Source organism: Caretta caretta, chromosome 11, assembly GCF_965140235.1.
Source record: "Caretta caretta isolate rCarCar2 chromosome 11, rCarCar1.hap1, whole genome shotgun sequence".
Classification (NCBI taxonomy): domain Eukaryota; kingdom Metazoa; phylum Chordata; order Testudines; family Cheloniidae; genus Caretta; species Caretta caretta.
The window spans coordinates 23,223,439-23,248,931 of record NC_134216.1 but is presented as its reverse complement, the minus strand read 5'-3'; the positions used below and the strand labels follow the sequence as shown (position 1 = coordinate 23,248,931).

Here is a 25,493-nt window from a genome sequence, read left to right as displayed (position 1 = left end):
GAATGGTTTTAGCTTTAAAATCAACACCCCAGTTGATAAACTGAAGCAGGATTTAATCTATATAAAAACATACCGAATGGCATAATTTAGCCTTTAAAGTGAGAAGCAAAACAACTAATGAAGGACAAGCTTTAGAGTTTGGATATGGTTCAGATAAGCACCCAAAACTTGAGATGCTTATCCAAAGCTTATCTTGTGCACAAAAAGCCTTATTTCAAGAGCTCTAATATATGTAAGCAAAAGTACTGTAGAATGGAAATTCTATTATCAGGAAACAGCACCTTATGACAACATTCATGTGTTAAGTAGTTAAGCATCAAAGTTTAAGCAAAACATTTTCCAGAAAACTACTTCATGGAAGTACAAAACTTGGATGAAATCCAACACAGAGAAAGAAAATATTATTAAGGAGAAAGATAATACAAATGCAATTAGGCTATCAAGCAATAAAACTCAATATGTGCTTGATATCTGAAATCTTCCAAGCTTACATTGAATAAGTAAAGAAGAAATCAGAGGCCTTAATCTTCTGAAGTCTTACTGTCCAAATTCATGGTACTATTATCTGAGTGTTTCAAAAATATTGTGACTATTTATTCTCAGAATATGAAAGCTTTATTTCTATGAATAACCTAAAACTTGGGTAGGGACAAACTATGTATCCCTGATTCATTCAACATTGAAGAATTGTTTCATAAAAGTACACTTCTTTATTTCTAACTCAGTTTTCGGTACGAATAACCAGAAGGGAGAAAAGGTTAGTGTTGAAGAACATTTTTCATTCGGGTATCCTGTCCTTCCCATTAATGACAGAAAACACTTCAATAATAGCTCGCTTTCCTACTCTACATTTTACCATTCCTAAATGACTCAGAAAAAAATGTCATACCAGATGAGACCATTGATACATCTAGTCTGGCATCCTAATTCTTCCAGTGGGAATATCTGATACTATTCTCCAGAGGGAGGCAAATAATACAGCAAGCCAACTGTGCTTCTGCCTCCCCCATCTGATTTCTCCTTCCTTGCCTCTCAACTTTTTGCTCCTTAAGCTTGCCCACTCATTACCTTCCTCTCCCCTCAAATCTGACCATTTTATTGATTCTCAGCTTCATTTCCCCAATGTCTGAATCCAGAAATCTAATTACCACCTCCCCAAAATCTCAAATTGCTCAGGTGAAAGTTTCTAAAAGGTGACTTAGTATTTCTCTGTCTGATTCTCAGTTGGTTTGTAGGGTTTAAACTTGTCAGTGGTGTCACTTTTGCCATACTACTATATTCATAGCAAGGGTTCAACTGGAAATTAGAATTCCCACTCTTTGATGTTGTGCCTGGAGAGCACCACAGCATTTACCAATCAAAATGAAGGACCTCTCAAGACCATGTATTTTTTTCAGTACATTTCTCTATCCAATTTGCACCTGGCTTTAATTTTGGTTAATATAGAAGTAAATGGAAAAGTCCTTATTGACTTTCATGAATAGTCTTATCGAGCATCCTATGAAGAAGTGTATGAATTTTTAAGCTATCATACAGTGTCATCATTTTCATCTTTAGTCTGAAATCACCCAACTCAGAGAAAAAATACAGAAACTCATTTCCCAGTCAGGAACAGACTGCACAGATTTTTCGCTAAAGGGAAAAATGCAGGTGCAGATTTGGTTAACATTGGCTAATAATACCAATTTGTTATCCCAAAGTCAATTTACATGGGAATGGATAGTCAGCTCCTCACTCTCACCCCTCTCCAACTGACTTCAAATGGCACAGTCTTTGGTTATCTTCTCCCCACGTTCCTAAGGCATCACTGGGTCTGACTCCTGTTACTTTAGCTTAAGCTTCTTTCAGCAGAAGGCAATTATTTTATGTAAACAGGCTTACTTAGTAGAGATTCATATCTATTTGCTTTTTAAACTGCTTCTGTGGGATAGACAAGACATCTTCATTAAGTTACCCATGATTATTCCTAAGGCTTTTTCCCTACCAGTGATTGTGTGAGTGCATAGTCCATCAGCACATATGAGAATTATAAACTGTTTTGATATTTATTTATGGTAAATGTTATTTGACATCATGTTGCACAGCTCCTAAGAATCTTGCATTTTCACATCATTTAAATGGCATGTAATTAAAATCATAACATCGAATTGTTGCATCCACTAACTTTAATAGAAGACGGAAACTTATTTTAATGTGATAGATTGGAATAATGGCAGAGTTTGCGCTCACTTTTGGAGTAGCTGGACTTCCAGTGAGCCACGGGCCAGATTTACCAGTAAGCTTCAACTTCAGGAATGCAAAGAGCTATAAATCCAGCTCAACTGGCCAGTCAAGATAGATTTAGCGCTGCACTGCATCACTTGAATGATGCAAAGGACCCAGAATGCATAAAAGGCCACTATGTTTTATTTTTGTCCCTGCTCAACTTTTCAATAACAATAATAGAGTTGAATGCAACTTGGGTGAAACCCTGGCCCCAGTGAAAACAATGGCCAAACTCCCATTGATGTCAATGAAGCCAGGATATCACCCCTTGTGTTTATAATGGAATAAAAATTGTTCACAATTTACAATGATCTTTTAGGAAACATTATTCAAAGCCACCTCACTGAACCCTTTCCTTTCACATTTCCTGGGAACCTGGAAAACAGTAAAGGCCAAACTGTGGAATTTAGCCCCTGCCCAAGCAGGAGGAAGCAGAGATGCTTTGTTCTTGCGGAGCTCAGGGAGACACAATCCCATCTGTGCACAGGCAGATTGTACAAGCTGCACCATAGGAAACCTCTCGTCTGTGGACTTGTGCCATGGAGTGTGGAGCAATAGCTCCAATTCTCCACTGGTCCTGCAGCTGCACATGGAGGGATCAGGTCTGGCTGTCTTCACGGATGCAGCGAATGTGATTCTGAGAGGCCCTTGTGAAAGCCATGCAGAGGGCAAAGCTCTTGATGCTCTCCCTCGGCATATCTACATAAGGGCCCGTCATAGTCTGGCCTTAATTAAGCACCTGACTTCCTCCATCCTTTGATCTTCCTGTCAGGGAGGCTTTTTCCTGAGGTTCATATAAATCACAATTATATACAGTTAGCACCCCCTTACAGTTTGAAAGAGTGCACTGGTTCTAATGGAATCCCCAATTTAAAGATAGGGGACATCCCTGGGTACAGTATTTCAGACTAGTGTAAGTTTTTAGGTGCTACAACTGTACATGCTTCTTTAACATGCTTGTCCTTAAACTGTTTATCTGGCATGTCAGCAGGCAGCTGGTGGAACAAATAGGAGGTCCTGGGAAGCACATTCATTTTTAAAGTGTTAATACACCCAATCCAAGAGACAGTAATGTGCTTCCATCCATAAAGTGCTTCTTTAAATGTTTAAAGGGTCATAATTTAAATGAAATGCATCCTCCAACCTGGAAGGTATAAACATTTAAATGATTTATCTATCAGGAAAAAAGGTGAACCTAACCAGTAAGTAATCCCTATCTGCATCTGGGAGCTGATTTACAGTCTCCCTAATTTAGTTTAATTTAGACTTTTATAACCTAAAAACCTTCTTATTTCTATTACATTCCTTCCAAAATACCAGGAGGATTGTATTTGGATTAGTTATAAATAGCAGAGAAACCTCTGAATACAATGCCATCTGAGAATCAGTTTTGCTGGCATTGCCATTGGGATAGTCATTTTAATAATCATTACAAGGGATTTCAGAATTACTGCAAACAGAAGTGGTGACAGACTACCTTTACTGGTGCCTTTTCACAAAACGAAGTTCAATAAGTCATTCCAGTTCTCAGTTTTCTTAGTTGTGGCTGAATGGGTGGGGAAGACAAAGTTTCAGTAGTGGAAGATATTTCTAATAGTAGTGAAAATTCATGGCTCATTTTAGCATCTACCAGTAAAAGAATGAAAATACGTTCTTTCATAGTGGGGAATGGATATAGAAAATGATGCAAATGATGATGCATGGCTGAGAGGGATGATGTGTTAAATGATGTCAAAATATTATGATCCACCATAGTATACAAAAAGAAATCAAGATCCACCTTAGAAAATGCATCAGAGTTCACTTTGTGAGGCTTGCAAAGACTGCACCAAGTTGGAGCAACCAATGTTTGATAATGGGGTTTGAAAGCAGTATAGTAGAAGCAAATATTTTTATCCAGCTCCAAACAAGTTAATCTTTGATTGAGAATACAGAAAGTCTTGGAACATAGTTGCCTCCACTAATACTTAAATTTCGGAAACGTTGTTCATGATTTCTTCATGGTTCTCCGGGAGACATTATATGGTTGTGCTAAATTAGCTCTACACGTTTTTTTCAAAACGTAGCATCCTATAAAAACTGTCATTACAGTGTATATTTTAGTTCAGTGGATGCAAAGTTAGACTATTTGTTCAATGCCTGATAGCTTCTTGCCCTTGTATGAATTTTGTTCCTCTATCAATAGGAATTTATTTTGTTAACAAAAATATATGGCGGCTATCTTCTTTGCAAAAAAGAAGAAATGTTTGTAAAAAATGCATGTGTAGCTGGTTTTTTTAACTTAAGTCTTTTGGTACTGTTTTGAACAAATCTAAAGAGATTTTAACACAGACATTTTGTATTATAACATTCCCAAGGGTCATATGTATGATCGTCTTTACTAAAGCTTCTTTCAGTCCCAGTTGAATAAATATGTATTTTATTTCACTAATCTTGAAACAACAGGAATAAAGTTTACCCAGGTCCTTTATACCTCAGAGAACAAAACAAATACTACAAATCTTTAGAGAGAAAGGATATACAAAAGGGCTTGAGGTGAATGTTTCAAAGCAAATACACTTTAAATGATGTGCAAATTATTTCAGCACTTGAACATGATTTATAAAGGGGATTAGTTCACTGAAACAAGAACCCAGCCTAAACTGTTGGGTTTCAAAGTCAAATATGAGAAGTGGTTGCAGGAGAAGGAAGAAAAAAAAACCCAGATAATAATCTATAGTGAAGATTTCTGATTGATTTTCTTTAACTTACATTAGCTATCACTGTCATTCAAGTAGTGGGCAGTATAATATGCCTTCCTTTATGCTATAATTCTCCATAAAAATTAAGTATGCAATAATGATAATTACCTAATAATGAGGTAATTAATACCTCACTATCTTGCTATTCACTGGTACGCTCCACAAATGAATATGAGAAGCATGAAACAATTAAAGATTATCCAAGCTCAAACAAATAACTTCACAGTGAGTTGTGTGTCAGCGAATAGACCAATGAGTCACAGGTCACATCTATAATAATATATTATATTATATTGTAATATACCCACATACTCTTCAAATAATGGGTAATAGCTACTCTTAAGTACTATGAAAATGATCACTTCTATGTAATTGTAAAGATTAATCAGTGAGCTAACTTTTCATGGTTCTATAATGACCCTGATGTTCTAGTAGGTAAAGGAAAATTTAATGATCCTGTTCAAATATGATTAATATCTAACTTCTTCCTGACTTAAAATATGGACTTGGTTCAATAAAAATGAATTAAGTGAACATGCAGCAATTCTCTGCCAAACTTTTACATGGAAGTTGGTTATGCCCAATTTAAAAATATGCTATTAAACCCAAATAATACATTCTGGAAGGATTTAGAAAAGTAAATACAAATCATTGTGCAAGAAATGACCTGATGCAATAATAATAATAATAATACAATGACATATTAAAAAGCAGCAGAACATTCAAATTCAAGAAACATCTATTGCTTTTAGACAGCAACACAGTAAAACCACCTCCCCAAAATGGAGAAGAACCATGGTTGACCTACTGAGGTTGACGCAGGGTGAGCGTAGACACTGCATGACTTGTGTCAACTCCAAGAGTCCTCCAACAGTTGTCCCACAATGTACCATTCCCTGAAACAGTGACTGCGCTTGTCACTATTTTAAATTCCACTTTTTCTTATCAGATGTGGAACTTGCCAAGCCAATTTGCAGCAGCCTCATCACCAAAGTACAGATCCTCAAACCACAATCAAATCTGGTCAGAGGTCAGTAATCAGTGATGTGTGACTGTTAACCTTAACTGCTCTGGCTTCATTGAGACCAGAAACCTTACACCCCTTTAATCTTCCCTGCCAAACGTGTTTTTGAAATGCCTTTTCCTGGTTGCCCATCTTTCAAACACACCTAGCAACTCTTCCCTTGTTCTCTGCAACTGCCCAACCGCCCACACCCATGCACTAGACATGCTTCTGCTTGGAGTAAACAGGAGATATTGGATCTCCTGGGCCTGTGTGGAGAATAAGTTGTGCAAACACAGCTGTGGACTAACCACAGAAATGTGGACATGTATGAGCAGATTGCATGGGGGCTGCAGGCAAAGGGGTACGGCAGAGATCAACAGCAGTGATGTGTAAAAGCAAAAGAACATAGCCAGGGATAGCGCAAGGCTGGGGAAGCCAACAATAGATGTGGTGCTATGCTGCAGACCTGGTGCTTTTACAAGCACTGTGTGCCATATTGCTGTAGACCCCAAAAGCACTCTGCAGACCACTGTGGATACCTTGGTGAAGCCTGAGGAAAAAGACCCCTCCTATGAATAGTAAAGAGGAAGATGAGGATGAGGACAAGGACAAGAGGGAAAATTTGGCAGGGGACTACAGCCATGTCATGAGCCAAGCCTTATTTGAGACACCACCACAGTCTAGCCATTCCCACCAGCAGAGCACAGATGAGATGATGAAGTGGAAGGGACTTTGGTTAAGTGTTTGCATAGATTTTTCCTTATAATCCTTAAATGCAAAGATGGTGAAAGGCCCATCGCCAAGCTAACAAAACAAAGTATCAACCTTTTATTGTTTTACTCATACAAGAAGAGTTAGAGGTACAACAAACAGAAGTAGAGCCATTGGGTTAGGTGGCAGCAGGGCGGGGGTGGGGGGGTAGACCACGTGGAGCAGTTTGTTTATATTCTTAGGGATGCCCCTTTTATCCTACTGACATATTGTGACAAAACTTTCATGGAGATACTTTGCAATTCTCTCCTGAAGGTTTCCAGGGATGGCTGCTTTATTTCTTCTTCTGTGGTAGGACACTTTTCCACACCACTCTGTGATGAATTTGGCTGGCACCATTGCAGTAAACGGGCTAGCAGTACATAGGCCCAGGTGGGACACAAGCAGTAGTTGTGCTCACTGTGCCTTTGTGACCATCAGGAGCAAGATATCAGCTAATATCACCACTACCTGTGGAAAATAGTGTCAATATTCAGTGTCATTGCCCTGTACTCATACTGATGGAATAGGGATTAAAATTGTATCGCTCCAATCAACAATAAAGTCCTTCCCCTCCGTCCCTGATGGGTGATATTTACCATGGCTGGGATGGAGAGTGATGCTTGGCTGAGGTGCGCCCAAGCTGAAGTGTCAATAAGTATTTATTAAAAATATTTAAGAGAATAAGAGAAGGGAGTTTTGAAATTTATGTTTCTCTCTTCCTTGTGTCTGTAAACCAATGATACATCTGTCTGTCTTTATCAGCAGTTTTTGGCATGGCGTCCTTTGAAGAGTGCCTCTTCCATGGATACAGAACTCCTGAACCAGAGGAGGAGGAAAAAGAAGTGGTCTAGGGAGTATATGTTCAACAAGATCCTTCAAGTCAATATGACTAACATCATGGAGAAAGACAGAGAGGACAGGAAAAAGGCCCAGGACTCCAAGCAGGACAATGAGCAGGAAATGAACCAGGTCATAATGCGTCTTCTTAGGCAGCAAACCAAAATACTGCAGACCCTGATTGACCTACAGGGGCAAAAATCCCAGACTCTCCATCCTTTGCAGCCCTTGGAGAACTCCATGTTTGCTGGTCCCAAACCCCACAACATACTACATGCCCTTACAGGGTGCATCATTACCCCTACCACTCTAGCAAGGAGAACCACAGCTTCACACACACTGACCTGTGAGAATGACGGTGGGTATAGATGTACCCACAATGGACTACATTCAAATAGATAGAAATATTTACATCCTTCTACTTTTAAATTGCCACCCATTAAGTTTATGTTAAAAATTTGTATAACATTGCCTGTGAGGTTTTTTGCACATTGAATTTCTGCAGGGTTTTTTTTCTGTTCAATAAATTTCTAGTTTTGGAGAATCAAATTTTTTAGTTCATGATAAATATTCCAGACTGCATAGTGGTAGTCAAAGCAAACAATACTTGTAAAAGTACACCAAGCACATAGGTTCAGGAAAACACCCAGACTTATTTACAAATGAACAGTAACAATTCCTAGCAGCACCCAAAGCTGCTGGCCCAGAGAACATCCCAGAACAGAACACTACTGGATGGATGACTGTTAAAGTGCTCTTTCAAAGCGTCCCTCAACCACATAGCTCCACACTGGGCTCTTATAATAGTCCTTGTGTCTGGCCGCTCAAAATCAGCAGATTGTTACTCCCCATCTGCCCTTCACTCTGACAACTGCTTTTCTGCTTTTGTCTCACACATACTATGCAGGACACAACAGGCAGCTATAAACACCAAAATGTTTCTCACTGAGATCCGATTTAGTGAATAAACACCACCATCATCCCTTCAATCTGTCAAAAGCACATTCAGCAATCCTTCTGCACTTTCTGAGCTAATAGATTAATCTTTTCCTAGAGCTGCCAAAATGGCCAGTGTACAACTTCATGAGCCAGGGGAGCAAGGAGTAGGCTACATCCCACAGAATCACTATTGGCATTTCAATATTGCCAATGGCAAGGTGGGCTGGTACCAAAATATGGATGTGACTACTGTCTATTGCCCCACTGCAATTTGAGTACCCCATTGCTGCAAATCCATCCACTATTGCCTGCACAGGAGGAGATGATTAATGTCCCTACACATTTGCATTACAGTAATAATAAATAACAATACTAATAATAATGCACCAGCAATCTTCAGGACTTTCATTTTTTACATCTCATTTGGAACTTGTATGCCTTTATAAGTGGGATTGGCTTCCAAATATAACAGCCAAATATAGAGAAAAATGTAAAATATTCAGAGTGATTGCATGAGTAACTCCTAGATTTTAAGGAAGATACAGGATGCTTACCAGAAAAAGGACATTTTTAAAGATAAGGGGAAATTACAAGTAGAAACAATAAAAAATAATACAGTCAGTTCAGTCAGTTCTAGCTCTTATACAGTATACAGCAAACAAGGAGATCAAATTGGGTTTTTCTAATATTACAGGGTTGCTTTTTAATTTCTAAAATATTTAATTATTTTGCCTTGGCAACCTAAAACTGAGGAACAGATTACTGTTCCCACTGCATAAGGAAACAACTGACAACAATTAGTATTTATTCTTGTTGCTTTTGTAATAAAAATAGAATTCCATCACTTTCAAGGAAACGTAAAATATTAATAAGAATGTGATGAACTGAGTAAATGTGACGCCATAAGGAAATGATGGAGAACAGGTTGGAAATATAGTGCTTTTGGAATGTACTGCATTATCAAGCTTGTGACTGTGCATTTTGACAAGAGCAGCCCTCAGATTGATATAGTAGCCAAAGGGCACTCTTCCTACTGAGAAGCCGTTTGTTTCCATTTGGAAAAGGGAAGAAAAAAAATGGATTCCAGCCTACAATCAATAGAGAAGCTTCTAGCTACTCAAGCCCTGTCTCATTCACAAGAGATCACTAACGAGTGGGGAAAAAAGCATGAGATTTGGAACAAAATGCAAAAATCACCACCTCCATATGCAACACAAAAAATGTTAAGCCTATTACAGAGCAAAAAGTGAGATTTTTTATTGGCTGTGGACAAAAAGTTAATATTTATAATTGACAACACACAAAACAAAGTCTACTTTCTAGAGAGCATGATTATTTAGGAGAAGAGAAATGAGTTATAGATCTATCTATAGGGGTATCTAAAGCATCAACAGTTCAAATCCAACCCATACTAGTGGTGAATTTAAATGGTTACCATAAAATGGCTGTTCAGTGCCAGTGTAAAATGAACCTGCTGATCACAGGCCATTTCCTAGTGAACAGGTGTCTACACCACAGAAGGCACCATTATAGCTGGCACTAATTAGCACAACTGTTGGCAGTCTCAGGAAAAAGGCTGAGGTCTGAATGATCATGTACAGATTATGAAAAATTCCCACTAATTAAAAAAAATCTGGCGGGGTTTGTACCCGGGCCGTTGACTAAAGGGTGCTGGTGTTGCTAGCCAAATTTCTTGCACCAAAGGTATAGGATCCCAGAGTGCAGGATTCTGCTTTAATGCAAAAAGTGTTCCAACTGGGCTGAGCGCTCCTATTACCATTGACACAGGGCAAGAGGCTACCCTACTGCATAAGTAGTAGCTGTATAAATTAAAGCTGTGCAGTGACTACTGTTGTAAAATACAAGGTAATGGATCCCTGCATATCAGAGGGCAGGACTGAGGTCTTAGATTGTAATGATAATGTTTATGAATACTAGGGTGACTATATTTCCCTGTGCTGAATATGGTACACCTGTAAAATTACTTGTATTCAAGTGAGTTCAACAGCAATCAAGCAGAACTATGCAGTACAAACCTTCAAATTAACATCAAGTTGACTGAGCCCTCGTTAAAAAGAAATACTGTGTAATTGGATTCTATTTATTTACCTTCTTATCCTTAAGACTAGGGTTCATAAGGGGAGAGGTGACACACACACACCCCTATCCCGCCCCCCACCATTCCTGAACACCTCTTTCACATGGAGGGGTGACCGACCAACCCAACCCTCCCTGCCCAGGGCTCTCCGTCCTCCATGCCTGGCTGGGCCCCCAGGAGGGACCTGCGGGCTGTGGGGGACGTGGGGGGTGGAGGGGAAATGACCTAGGCCTTGTCTTTACAAAGCTCATCTCTTCTCTCCCCTCCCACCCACCCCCCATGTGGCTGGAAGCTGCTTGTCCCTTCCTGTCCGCACAGTGTCGAAAGGCAGCTAACACCTCCAGGCTGCTGCTGGCCATCAACGTAACCCAGCTGTCCCCAGCTACAGCACAGGCAGGAAGGGGTGAAGCCTTAAGGATGCATTGTACACCAGGGCCCAGGGAATCTTACTGCAGGGGCTGCAGCGAACCCAGCCAGAGAGGTGGCTCAGCAGAGGAGGGTGCTAAGGGATGGAGCAGCCCCATGTTCCCTGGGGACAGGACCCGGGGCGGATGAAGAGGGTGCTAAGCCTCTGCCCTGGGGGTTGCTGTGGAGCCTGAAGATTCAGGGCATGAACATGCTGGAAATTGCTTTCATAGATTCATAGATACTAAGGTAGAAGGGACCATTATGATCATCTCGTCCGACCTCCTCCCCTCCCCCCGCCACTCCAGAGCTTAGATGAGGGGCAGAGAGACTTCCCTGTGCCAGCACTGTGTGTGCCTTTGGTTAATGCAGGGCTCACCTCCTCCTGGCCAGTGCCCCGGGCCACAGAGTATTCGGCTTTCCCAGGGCTCTGGCCCAGCCCGAGTCAGTGAGGGAAGGAAGGAGCCGGCCCAGCAAGCTGCTGGTGAGCTGAATGCTCTGACCAGGGGTTGGCTCTCAGCACAGCGCTGGGAGTGGGACATGCCCTGCCAGGGGGATATGGAAGAGCTGCGGGGATGATGAGGCAAAGCAGGGAGATGATAGTGAGAGGGGGAGCTCATAAAGGGCCAATGGGTGGACAGCAGAGGCAAGACATAACTGGCCACCGCCTGGCACCTATCCACACTCCCCAGCCACAGCAGCTCGCAGTGCGCAGCTAGCACTGGCTGGAAACAGGACGGGGGCTGGGGCACTGCTGGCCAAGAGCTGGCGCACAGTGGGGGCTGCGCTGACAGACCAGCAGGGGGAGTGCCCGGCCCCACACGCTGCATCTTCGCCATGACACCAGCCTTACACACCCACCCCCATCGGCAGTCACTGCACACTCCCCGCGCTGCTGGTGGGCAGGCGGCTGACAAGCAGGGATCTGGCCAGCAGCAGGACACACCAGTAATGATGGGGCGGGGGAGACAGAAAATATGGGACAATTTGCCCATTTTAAAGAAAAAGTCAGGACACCAGCAGGAGGGCCTAAATACGGAACTGTCTTTTTAAAAACGGGATGTTTGGTCACCCTAATCAATGCCACCATATCAACACAGGGAAACTTTGCAAACTATCAATTTAAGAAGAAAAGTAGATATTAGGTTATTGGATTTAATCCAGACCAGGTTAGTGGTGACTGAAAATCTGTATGACTGAGCTGACCGATGTTCTGTGGCCTGCGTAAACTGAGTTTGCTGATTTTCCAAATTGGAATCGGTGTCCAAGTCTCAGAAACCATCATCATTAGTGGTGCTAATTGCCACCATTTCTGGGAATCTCCACAGAGGCACTAAGGATTAAATGAGCATAGAAACCTAACTCTCACTCCTCATCACCTAGAGGTCTCCTCAGATCTGAACGGAGACATACACTGGTGGGACAGTTTGGGATGAAACCCGAGATAATTGTTGTCCCCATGATACTTGCTCAATCAATAAGCAGAAACTTTCAATATCTTGTGCCAGACCTTTGACACTTTTTTACCAGCATTATATTTAAAATGTAAAGAAAAAATTACAGATTAATCTGAATTGTCTCTGAATAGTAATTAAAGTTTTCCAGGCTGTGTCAGTAGCCCTTTAGCTCACACCAGTTGCCTTCCTTCTCCACAAAGAGTCTTCCTAAGCTTTCAATTTCTTGGTTTCTGTCAGGCTGAGAAATAAACATACTTTAAAAATCCTTTTTTTTTTTTTTTTAAATTGACTTTGCTGACAGTCATCAATAAAATGGAAGTAACAGAAAGATGACAAAGGTTTAAACTTCGAAATAACTTTCTAAGTGCACTTACTGCAGATACTGCACATATCTGTGATCCGCAGTCAAACTGGACAATGAAACGACCACCTGTTAACTGCTAACAATGTGTCATTACCAGTTCTCATGCCTTTTTAAAGCAATTTTGGCTCTAGCTGCCAATAATTCTGGCGACGATACTTGTGTGAACATTAAGGGCACAGAAAGCCAAAGGCAGAAAACTGACAATACAGTTTGTGCTTGGACTGCTAATAAGTAAGTGAATACTATGATTTTTCTAATTCCAAATAATTACTTAATCTCATGGGGGAAAAATCCAGATACATATTTTTAAGCAATGCAATCTACAGTATTTAAATATAAGCTTCAGTTCGGTGAGATTTCACACCAGATACTTTCAAATTTTTAAACTGTTTAAACAGCCTCTAACAAGAAAGAGGCCAATCACAATTCTCTAAGGTCTAAAAAAGAAATGTAGACTAAGTTTATGTCATTGGTGGTGATCAGTTTCTTCTGTTCTGTCTCTTAAATCATTGTTGAGTGAAATATAAGCATTATACCATGAAAACAAAAAAGGTCAGCAAATGGTGAGACAGTTGTAAGGCACTTTGCCATTAACTCCAGTTGAAACAGAATCAGGCCCTTAAGACTGTTTCATGGCTTGTTGAGCCTTTTTTAAAAGGTGTAGCAAAGAATACAATGTAATAATATAATAAAAGACATATAAGAACATTCTTACATGCTACAATCAAAGCTGCTTTACACTCCATTAAAAAGAGAAAAACAAATCTATTCAACTGGACAAGCTACAGAAACCAAATATGGCTATAGGTTTCAAAATGAGGGAGTTAACTGCATTTACTTTTGTATATACATATGTAATTCTCACTGTTGTTACGTATATTTACACCCATTTATCAAGGAGAATAAATCACCCATCCATCTAGCTGTGGTATTTCTAAGGCTTGTATCACCTTAACATTTAATACCACGATCCCGCAGAGAGTTATGCACAGGCAAATTCCTGTGCCTGCACAGGGCTCCACCACTTGTGTGAATTTCAAGGCACATGGGAAACTGAGTTTATCTTAGAATCAGTACATGTATCTCATATAGAAAAAGGGAAACAATTCTAGTTTTGAGGGTGTGTATGGCATCAGGAACCCATGAAAAAGCTCTGTGCCTTTAGTCCTCACAAAATCATCAACATCTCAATACAATTTCAGAAAAAAAGATTATCTGGAGCAGAATAAATCAACACTGGTTTCAGAGAATTTTCCCTTATAATCATCCTAGGCAAATAAAGTAAAACTTCAGACTTTTGGAATTTAGTTTTTTTCATAAAATTATAGTAATGTTTCTAGTTGTCTGAAGCAAAGGATCTGCCTTTTCCGGTACACAACTGAAGTGCACAAACTTCTATCAGATAAAATTCCTCTATCAAAATTAGTTATTTTCCTGAAATAGAAATAAAGTCATTGTAATAGAATGTTAGGATAGGATCCATGACTCTTACTTTTAAAATAAACACCTTGGATATATGTCTTTGCTTCATGTGAAATTTATTTAGGTTAGAAGACAATGTCCCCGCAACTCAGATACCTGCAGATAAAAACTGTCCTTTGCTTAGACGTAAGTTATTTACCCAACAAGGGCAAAAATAGGCCCTAATATTAAGTTCCTAGTTTCATTACATTTTATACATAAAACAAATTATCTTATACAAACCGTTATTTAGTTTAAAAAACTTACTTAGAGATCTTCTGTGTTCAGACTTTGGTTCTTTGGACTCTGTACTTAAGCTGCTCAGTAATTCACTGCTAGAGGATCTTTGAAGTTTGAACTCCAGATTTCTTGGTGTACAACTCTGTTCTTTTGGCTGGAAATAATGATTTTTTTAAAAAATATTATATGGAACAATTAAGTACAAAATTACAGAACATTCATAGAATCAGAAACGGATAGACACTTATACCAGATGATATAATGAATATTTAAGTTAAGGAAAGTGTAATACAAAACCTGTTCACCATAAGACTGCTGTTTTATAACCCTTACAGTTGGTTTTAATTTCTCAGATAAATTTCAGATGCTAAATTGGAAAACAAAAGGCCTAATTTTTTATGTTGGTGACTGAAATGATTTCCCCACTGCATGTGTTTCCAAAGGGTGTTTCTGAATTATTGCAAAGAGGAAGTTTGTTTAAAATAGTCTGGCTTCCTATCTTGGAAATTACAGTAACTGTTGAGTTTCAAGTACCACTAATGTGTGATTGGATTCAGTTTGAATGCATTTTGGAGGTGGAGAGAAGGAGAGGACTCAACGATCCCCTCTTGTCCTACTTCACCCATATGGAAAGCAACCAGAATGGGACTGGTCTCTTACAACAAGAGGGGAGGTGCTATTGTAGCTGATAATACTCAACACCCCAAAAGGGGTATGACCAGGCAAAATGGAGATGTAATCACTCTGGTGTCCACAAGCTCAGATGAATTTTTAAAGATAAATGCACGTTGCACCTTTTCATAGTTATAGTGGGGGGCATGGATCAGCGTTCACGTTGCCCTCCCGGTTGGTACCCGGCCCAAACCAGGGAAGCTAATGATCTAACCAGCAGACCAAATTTGGTGATGAATCCTGGTCATGTGGTACCTCAGGCACATTGCACATACACTAAGAAGACAGTGACAGCAGCTGCTGCATCTGTGTATAATCCTCAGTCCACGCTGACTTGATAACATGCACATGCCACTGTCCTGCATGGACAACATGGGGCAGACACTCATCTGGTATAAACTGTCATATCTCCACTGATGATGATAATTTACATCAGCTGAGCAGCTACCTTTATGTATTTCTTTGTACTGCCCACCAAAGAGACTCAGCCCCTTAAAGCCAGGATTTCACCCTTAGAGGCATGTTAAAAAAAATCCCAGCAACTGAATTTATGGGAGCTTAACTGAACAACATAAGCAAGAAAGAGCTTCCAGAGAAACTCCACCCAAAACGCTCCAATAGTATATCAAGTGACAGTATATTTGACCAATGAAATACAATGTATGAAGACATACATCCTCATATCAAACTTCCCTTGGCTGATTATAGCTTGCAGGTATTACATTGTTTATAGCTCTTTAAAGAAGCTGTAGCCATGTACAAATTAACCCTTTTGGATGTGTCACATAGACCATGTTCACATAGACCAGTTTCAGGTAACATCAACTCAGTTTCAGCAAAATCCCCTGGAAAAGTCAGCAAACAAAGATAACTTTTCTTACTACATTTTGCAGTATTCAAGAGGGGTCAATGTCCTATAAAAAGAAATCTGCTCTTGGATCAGGCATAGATAGAAAAAAGGGATTTGGAATTTATACTGAGTATAGCAAAAAGAAAAAAAGAAAAAACTATGGCTGAATTGGGTTGGGTAATTAAAAATGGTTTTCAGAAAATACAGCCCTGCTTATTTCTAGAAGAAAAACCCCAGCCTTCCTGGGAGAATAACAGCAATCAGTTACAAAGGAATATTATTTGCTAGTGCTATTCTTGTGAATAAGTAATATGAAAATGCATAAAAGGCTCAAATGTATTAAGAGTTCTATTGAAGATTATATACTGTAGGCTGCATAAACAGAAAATGTAAAAATTCATTAGTTATTAAGCGCTTGTGTGCTTTTACAACCCACAGTAAACCAATGCCCTTGTTATTCCAGAGAAATAAATGCAGCATTCTGTTTTAAGACAGGAATCAAATGACTTTTTAGTTCAACAACCTTGTTTATCTGACTTTTTTTTTGTACAAGATATACATACATACATATTTATATATCCTTCAAATAAAAGAAAGTCTCTCTAGCTAGCTAGCTTTCTGCCTGTCTAAAACCTGTATAGTGCCTAAGCAAATGAAGTTTAAATTACCACATCTTAATTAATAAAGGTAACAGCCAAAACAAATACATACCAATCTGTCAATTGCATTTTTGATAGCGTGGAACCAATCCAATATGATGAAGTCAATATCTGACTGAAGGAGGAACTCATTTCCTGATATTGTTGTGATCTGGTTGCAGGAAGGGGGGAAGAAATGACAGGTAAGCAAACCAGGCAAGATAGATCATTGTATTTTATTTTATTTTTGGTAATATATATTCTCTCACACACTGAAATGCTTTCTTTTTGTGCCAGTAATTATCTCTTAGAGAACTGGCAGTTACCAAGCAGTTTTGAACCTCTCTTGAAAACTGTTAGTCTATGTCACAACAAATGACTTATTGTCTCAGTAATATAACTATTAAATACAAAGAATACTAAAATAATGTTAATGTGACACAAGCTAACAAAAGCCAGGGAATTCAAAGTTAAGACAGACGGTTCAAATTTAAGTTAAGGCTCTCTGGAAAAAAATGCACATGCGTGTGTTAGAATTAATTGTGAATTTCCTATCATTTTAGACTTCTGTTTCAACTCTGCTAGCATTTTTTTATATTTGATTTCTCTATATTGAAGATTATAAATATATTTATCTAAGACCCCAGCATGCCTCTTTCTGAACACTTCAGTCAAAGTAACATTAATGTTATTTCTTTTTTTAAAAAAAACATACAGATATATCTACAGCAAAGTAATTAGGAGCCCATTTACCAAGAAAAATAGTTTATTTGAATACAAGTCAATTTACATTTTGACCCCCCACACTGGGAATATTTACCAAAAGAATATTAATTCCCCTGACATGCAGCTCTACACTCTAATGTAGCTGGTAATATTTGATGCAAATATGCAGACATTATCTTTCTCTCAGTCTGAACTTTTTCTGAAGTGTTATAGGAATTATTCATATTTTGACAAAGAGACACAGATAATGCCCATGTCATCACATAGAGAGATTGTGCATGAAAGATTCAGAGTATAGGGGATGTACAAGTGGTCTATAAATTTGGCCATTCATTCAGACATGCTCCAAACTTTAAAACTGGGGACCAAATCCTGAGGCTCTTACTTAAGTCTTTCACAAGCAAGAATCTCACTGAAATTTTTGTCCAAGTAAGGAATGAGGAAAAATGTAATAAGGTTGGCAAGATTTGGACTTGGATGTTCATTTAAACAGAGAGACATGATATGGTGTGGTGTTACTGTCTAGTCTCACTACACCTGGAGTTCATTTTAAGGCATCAAGGTGCAAAGGCCAAGTGTCATTATCACCTAAGCTGCAATGCTATTAATTTCACCACACCCTGGAGTGCTTAATTGCTAGTCAAACCTTCATTGTGGAGTGATATCCACAAGCACAGACCCTTATGACCACATGAGTCCCATTGATATCAGCACACATCATTTCCCCATCTCCTCTTCCCTGCCATGATACCAGAAAAGGTGGCAAAAGGCAATGCGGCCCAAGGCTTTAACAACTGTTCTGTGACTCTCTCTGGTTTGAGGAAACCTCTCTAAAAGGTGGTTCCAGAATCAGCAGCAGCTAAGGAGACTCTTGGCAGCACAGCTCCATGAAGCCATCCTGTCAGAGAGCTAAAGAAGGTGGGGCAAAAGATCCAGGACCTAGTTTCAAGTCACAGGGCTTCTGTGCAGATATACATCTGCAGACTCCTGCAGATCCACTGGGATTCCTGGGCACTGGAAGTGGACATGCTGCCCATTCCATCATGAGCAGGAAGGATATAACAGACTTTCAGAATGATTGGGGAAAATTCAGAGCCCCTTCCAGAAAGGAGACGATCAGCCCATAGCTGATTATATTAATCCCTAGCATAATCACTATCATGTAGATCTCAAATTCACTGATTCCCAACGCCAGTGTTGTTATCCTGCTTGTGAACTAAAAAGGTAAGATCCCCCTCTCTTTTTTTAGCAACAGTACAAATTCAAAATCCAATTTAAGGTAACCAGAACTCTGATTATTTCTCTGGTTTAAACTGAAAGCTTTTGAGTTATAAATGTATTACATAACATCACAATTTATTAACATACACATGCAGAAATTAATTCAACCAAACACAGAAGACAATCCAATCTAATACATCTCTTTCAGTATAAACAAATAATTATTACAATTATAAAAAGGAATAACATTTTCAAAGTAAGAGCAACATACATGATTAGATTTACTGTATTTTGAAGGCTTAAGAAGGACACAACATAGCTCAGTCTTCCGTTCAGTAAATTCAGGCTTTATTAAAATACAAGTATTTCAACATTGCAACAACATTGTACTGTATGATATGAAAAAGAGACACTTCATTGCTAACAAGACTAAAACAAAATACATTTTGAAAGTTTCTGTGTCTGAACGTGTTATTGTAATAATCATATATAAATGGTGATTTATGAATAAATCAGTAAAATAGATCACAGAATTGTAGGAAGATAATTCATTCAAAATATACGTTCTGTAAGATATAGTTCAAGTCCGTTTCTCTCTTTCTTCATACTAATCTTCACAGTAACTAGGCAATTTCAAGAAGACTGCTACTGCTCTCTACAGTTTAAATGCATCCACTTCTTAATTACAGTCAGTAATTGACTTTGTTCTGCTCCATTCCAGTCATTCACAGGAAAGCAGTTCCAAAGGCTTTGGCTGGTAAATCCCATTTAATGTGTAGGTTTCCCATCCCACTTTTATATATTACCTCTTTAGGATTTCTGATAAATGGTTCTTGGAAAGGATTGCTAAACCATACTTGCACTTTGAACAATCAAATTTCCAACACCCTTGGGAAAAGACATCAGTGAAGAATTCTAGCTTTGACTAAACCTTGTGATTGAACAATTTATGATCACTGCCCTAAATGCTGTGTAACTAACAAGTGTAAATGGTTCAATATTAAGGCATGCTAACACGCCATCTCTGTATCAGGCATAGCTGAAATAAACATAGGGACTAGACAAAAATGAAACACAACTCTGCAAAAGTATGAAGAGCTCTAGCTAGAGCTGCCAGTCTCCATTTTGCCTATTACTCCTCTTATTTAAATATCTCCTGAAATCCCTTCTCTCTGCATATCATGTTTTCAAGGCATGTATTCTGGCAACTATGTGTTGATGTACCTTTAACAAATTGCTGATATTGTCAATACATACTAGATACCTAAAAGGAATAAATAACTTGTATAGCGCTCTGTTATTTGGGGAGGGAGTGTCATCCAGTGGTTAGAACAGAAGACTAGGAATCAGGACTACTGGGTTCTCTTTCTGGCTCTGTCATTGACTTGCTATGAAGACAGTATACCATAGACCACCTTCCCTTCCATTGGTCATTGAGTAAAATTCTTTTGGGCAACTGCAACAATTGCTTATAGGGAAAATATTTTTAAGTATCTTTAGTGCAATTTTGGAGATGGAATCAAGGGGGAGAAGCCAGCATGACATTATTAGCCAGCTTTCCACAGGCCATTGGTGGCCTGGACCTCAGTTTGGTAACCATTGTACTAGTTCAAGAGAGCCACAAGGGCATTTTTACATGATCTCCAAGATATTGCTTGAAATATCTGTATTTCTATTTGCATACACATTTCTATACGCACATTGCTTTAGCCACATTTAATAAGGTAGAAGCAATTTTAAAGATGCTATTGACATACAATATATATAAGAGCCTTGGAAACTCCAGGGAGGTTAGGAGAGAAATTCATATGAGAGAACAAAAAGACAAAACAAACTTATAAGTGCACTTATATCAAAGTGCACATGTTCATCTCTAACATATTTAAAGCCTGTTTTTAGTGATAGGCTAATTTCAGACAGTCTAGAGCAAACCTTGATACAGGGCACCTAGCAGTGAAGTGAAAAGTCCACTGGGGGTGAATGGTGGGAAGAAGTGGCAGCAAAAGATGGATCAACCTCTCCTCTGAAACTGGAGGGGCTTGAAGGAGAAGCCCAGAAATCAATGTGATAGTTGGTGATAAGACCAGGGCCCGTGGGGAATGTGGCCATTCAATGAGTCCTTGCTGTAGCTATTACCATTTCTCTGGAGCTCTCAGTAGAACACAGTTCTGTCCCCCATCAAGGGAAGATAATTTGGCCTTATATAGCACTTTCATTTCTGAGGATCTCAAAGCACTTTACAGACATGAATGAATTAAGCCTGACACCAATCCTGAGAGACAGGTAATATTAATCCCAATGTACAGATTGTGAAATGGAGCCACAGCAATGTTAAGTGACTTCCCCAAATTCATAGCCAAGAAAAAAACTTAAGTCCAGAACCCAGACCTGTGCTTAAGTCACAAAAACATCCTTCCAGTCACAATAAACACAAGATATGAGATCATTGCCGGAAATATACCATATATCTGAAAGCTTTTAAAAAGGAAACAATAGCAAAGAATCACGAACTAGTATTACAGAGCTTATCAGTTGAATTCTGAGTAGCCCATCTGCGCTTTATGAATATCTGCATCAGAATGGGGAGGAGACAGAGCATAGGCTGGGACATGGAATCACCCTACAGCAATTACTTCAGGCTGAGGCTGCAACACTCCCTTATGACCCAGTACACTCTTAATGTAGGGGGATGACAAAAAGATGAACCCAGTGCAGAACTATAGTTCCTTGCACAGTTCACTCCTTAAAATGTCTTGAGTGCTGGGATGCAGGCAGCCTATGTAGATCCATGCCTGTTGACATTCCAGGGTCTGAAACCCATCATGGGCTCCAGGGAGCCTATAAATGCAATGTAACAGTCTTGTTCACTGGATGTCATCTGGTACCTATGCACCCAGCATTTCCCCCTTAGTGAACAGAAAGTATTTTAATTGTGAATTAGTGGACACCTTTATGTTTGGAATTTCGGTGATGTTCCTCTTGCAGAGATTCACCCACATCATTTCATAGGGCATAGGGTTTACTCCCCTGTGAGATAGGTGGTAGGAGACCCTGATTCTCTGAAACAGTACTGACCCAATTCACATGCTCCCCAACCCTTGAACTCTGGAAATGTGTGTCTATTGTACCATGTTCCCAAGGCTGCCCTTCAGTCATTGCTAGCCGTCCTGATCCCTCTCATGGAAAGGGGGCACCGAAAGGATAACAAAGCCCCATGCTGTTTATTTTCCTCAGACATTTTGGAGGGCCAAGCATGGAGTTCCTCTGCCCCACATAGGGCCACCTTATTCCCCAGCCCAGCCAGTCACCATGCTTAGGAAAGAAATGGTGCTGTGGAGGTGGTTGACCTCCCACCTTTTCATGTTGGGGAGCAGCTATCTCCATGCACAGATCTGGGGGTTATGATTTTCTCCTCATATAATTATACAGCAATGCACTGCCCCCCCCCCCACCTCCAACCCAATTGACACATGCCTGGGCCTGCAAATGCCTGAATTTCACCCAGAAACAAAAGGTTAAGAAATTAGGTTTTTTCCCCTTTTCTTTACATTTATCATTAGAGTATAGCATAATTTTGGTACAGAATACAACAGATATTCATGGGTTTATCCACACCCTAAGTGAGCAGAAGTAGAATTTAATTAAAATAAAGTTTGGAGATATTTGGCACTTCTTAGTGGTTTAATTAATTTGGTATGAATTGTATTTGAATTGAATTAAACAGAAACAGAGATCTGTAGTTTTTTTTTAAAACACCTCAAAAGTGTATTTCATTGCTAGAAATTGATCTAAATTATTTTCTCTTTGATAATCAAGTCTCTTGCCATGTTTGTGCTGAATGAGTAAGCAGTAAAAAGAAGACTATATAAAATACTTATTTGTGCTCTACTATAATGACGTAAATATGCAAACAATGAACAAAATGAACAAAAGCAAAGAAAAAATCAGTATTCTACTGCATTTTATTCACCTTGCATCACATACCCATGCTATGATATCGCCTATCAAGCTAACATTGTCATGGTTATGCTAATAGTTAAATTACTTAGTGGACTGAAAGGTGTTTATGACCACTACGGAAATTACATTATCAGACAGATTGTCTGTCTCAAATTACAGTCTGGCTTAACTAACCTCTAATAGTCCTTCTGACATGTCAAGCAAAGTTAATATAAAAATGAGGGTGAAATATCAATTTGAAGAAAAAGGTCTTCTATCAGCTCTCCAAAAAAATGTTTCTTGTTAAAACGTTTTGTGAGAAAGTATTTGTCTTGTGTTCCCAATGTTGCTAGATGTTAAGTAAATATATGCTGATTGCAAAAAAGTTGCTTTGGCAACTCCTTTATTAAAATGCATTTGTAACCCCCATCTGTCATGAAAGTTTTGAAAAGTTTGTTTACTTTGGATAGCCGCCTTATCCAAGGTTACCCCAGCAAACAATGATGGCAGTCTTCAGAAGTTGTGTGAGGAACAAGCCACTGGGGATCCATTTTTGTTTTAATTGGCACACACAAACACTTTTCTGGTCTGTCAAAGATCAAACTAATATGCATGGAGGGTGTTATATTCTCAGCTTTTGGGAGTAGTAAAGCTCCCTTTATTTAAGTAATTTAAATGATAGACTGCAAAAACTTTGCAAGTCAAAAACATGTTTTATACTTTCTTTGGGAATATTTGTTTTGAGCAACAGCAAATGTTCTACATATCTAACAATGTTGAACCTTATGTTATAATTACCCTGATTCTTTTGACGCTTCAAATAATTGTTACTAAATCCAAACATTGCTAAATAAAAGAGGCAACAAATAACTCCTGCATTTTTACAACTTCCCCAGTGTTAACAATTGTGAGCCCATTTTATTCCAGAAGTTATGGGATATGTTTTCAGTGTGTTTAGGTCTGATTGATTTCGTGTACATTTGGTGAAAACCTCAGTAGTGCCATCAGATCAAAACAAGCTGCTCAAGTAAGTAATTTGTTATTTTACACAAATGTTTGGGCTACAAGAAAGAGTGGTTTTCAAGTGGATACAAAATTCTCTGGTTTGAGGTCAAACTTACAAGGAAGAGTGAGTGCTTTCTTAATTGACATTGAGATGTCTCTTTGATACCCCCAAACAATTTTGCCCTCAGAGTTCTTAGAACAGACACTTCTTCAGCATAATAAAATCCTCTGTACTCAAAGTTTGGATTGTTCAAAAGAGAAGATGTGTCTCTGAGTCTAATTCTTTCCTCTTTCACTTACCCTTTACCAGTTAATTGCACCAGTTACTCCTGAATAACACCAGCATTAGTGAGGAGAGAATCCAGTCCTCTATATGCATTATAGGGCAGATTCTTTCCCTTCTTCCTGGTCTATGAAGGATCCCTGAGGCAGTAGAATGGATCTGATTCCAATTCCAAGGCAGATGGATGGTATTTGGGAAACTCCGGAAGGGGAAACAGACCTTCTGACCAGCAGCAGCACAGGTAGAAAGGAAGGGAAGAAATGGGCTGGAGCTGGTAGAGCCTATGCTCCGCAAATAAGTCAGCTATTGTCCCCTGTGTGAGTCACAAGAATATACAGAGATGAGAAGGCTCTCATAGCCTGTCTTAGAGGGTTAACATGCAGAGAACTGTAGGTATAGAGGACTCGTCCCCCTTAGCTTGTGCAGAACACCTTAATGCCAAGCCTGGCTACTCAGATTGGGAGCTGAGATAAAAGGACTGTTAGAGGTTAGTAAAGCCAGACTGTAATTTGAGATAGACAATCTGCCCATTGCATATCAAATTGAATAAAGTTGAATTTTCACCATTTTCATTTAAGTTATAATTATTTCTAGTCACCTTTTTTTCAACTCACAAGCAACAGTTTCCATGATAGTCTTCAATTAAAAAATATTATTGCTCTTCTGGTTGAAGAAGTAACTGATGAAGGATTATAAATAATGCCCAAAGTTACAAGCTGAGAGCACTTTTATCCAATCAATGCCACATTTTACTCCAATAGGGCACAAATGATTAACTCCAGAAATCCTGTTCAGTCTGTGTCTGGCTAGTCTTTTTGTCAGCAAAATACTACTGGCCAGCTTGGATGTCAGTATTGTCAAACTATTTTTAATGACATGATCATGTCTTGGCCTTTGAAATTGTGTTTTTCCACTGACAAGTATAATACGTTTTCTCTCTCTCTCTCTCTCGCTCTTCTCCTCTTCCCTCAGGGAAGAATGGAAATGTACAATGAACACAGAAACAGTCCATGCTGGATGTCATGACATTGAACGTGCTCTCTTGCAAACAGCAGCCAACCCGGCCGTTCACCACTAAGACCCAGCATCAAGCACCAGTGTTGCACTCCCAAAAAGAGCTGGTTAATGTATGTTAGGATTGAGCACCTTCAGCTGAGCCTGAAGACTAGCCAGGCCAGCCTGTTGGCTCCCTGTTCCACTTCCTGTCCCCCTCAGCCTGGTTCTAACCATTGAGCTAGGTTGCTGGTGCTTGCCCCTGACAGTGGAACTGATGAAACACTTCTGGTTTTCCCAGCTACAAATGATGTAATGGGAGTGGGGCACATTAGACTTCTGTCGGTCATTCAGGCAAGGGAGATGGAGATGGCCGCCATCAAGGCATAACGGTTTTAAAACAGAAAGCATTAGGAAGGTAGGAAGGGGGAGAGGGAGACAAAGGCAAGGGAAGTAGGAAGGAAGATAGACAGAACAAATGATTGAAGATGGAGAAGCAAGAGAGATAATCAAGACACAATTTAACAATACTCTCTGACTAAATGGGGAAACAGGGGCAAAGAAAATTGTGCATATTGTTCAAAGATTTAAGACAGAGTA

The 25,493-nt window shown here is 39.3% G+C and overlaps 1 protein-coding gene across 4 annotated transcripts in view; it reads right to left on the bottom strand.

Annotated features, from left to right (window-relative positions):
- The window catches only part of ARHGAP15 (Rho GTPase activating protein 15), a 458,500-nt gene that overhangs the window by 202,790 nt on the left and 230,217 nt on the right, over positions 1 to 25,493 (bottom strand). For all 4 annotated transcript variants that reach the window (XM_048868642.2, XM_075117817.1, XM_075117819.1 and 1 more), the window contains 2 exons: positions 16,800 to 16,898; positions 14,594 to 14,720 (listed from right to left, as the gene is read on the bottom strand). In XM_048868642.2, the coding sequence (XP_048724599.1) occupies positions 14,594 to 14,720; positions 16,800 to 16,898 (226 nt within the window). The remainder of the gene's footprint in view (positions 1 to 14,593; positions 14,721 to 16,799; positions 16,899 to 25,493) is intronic.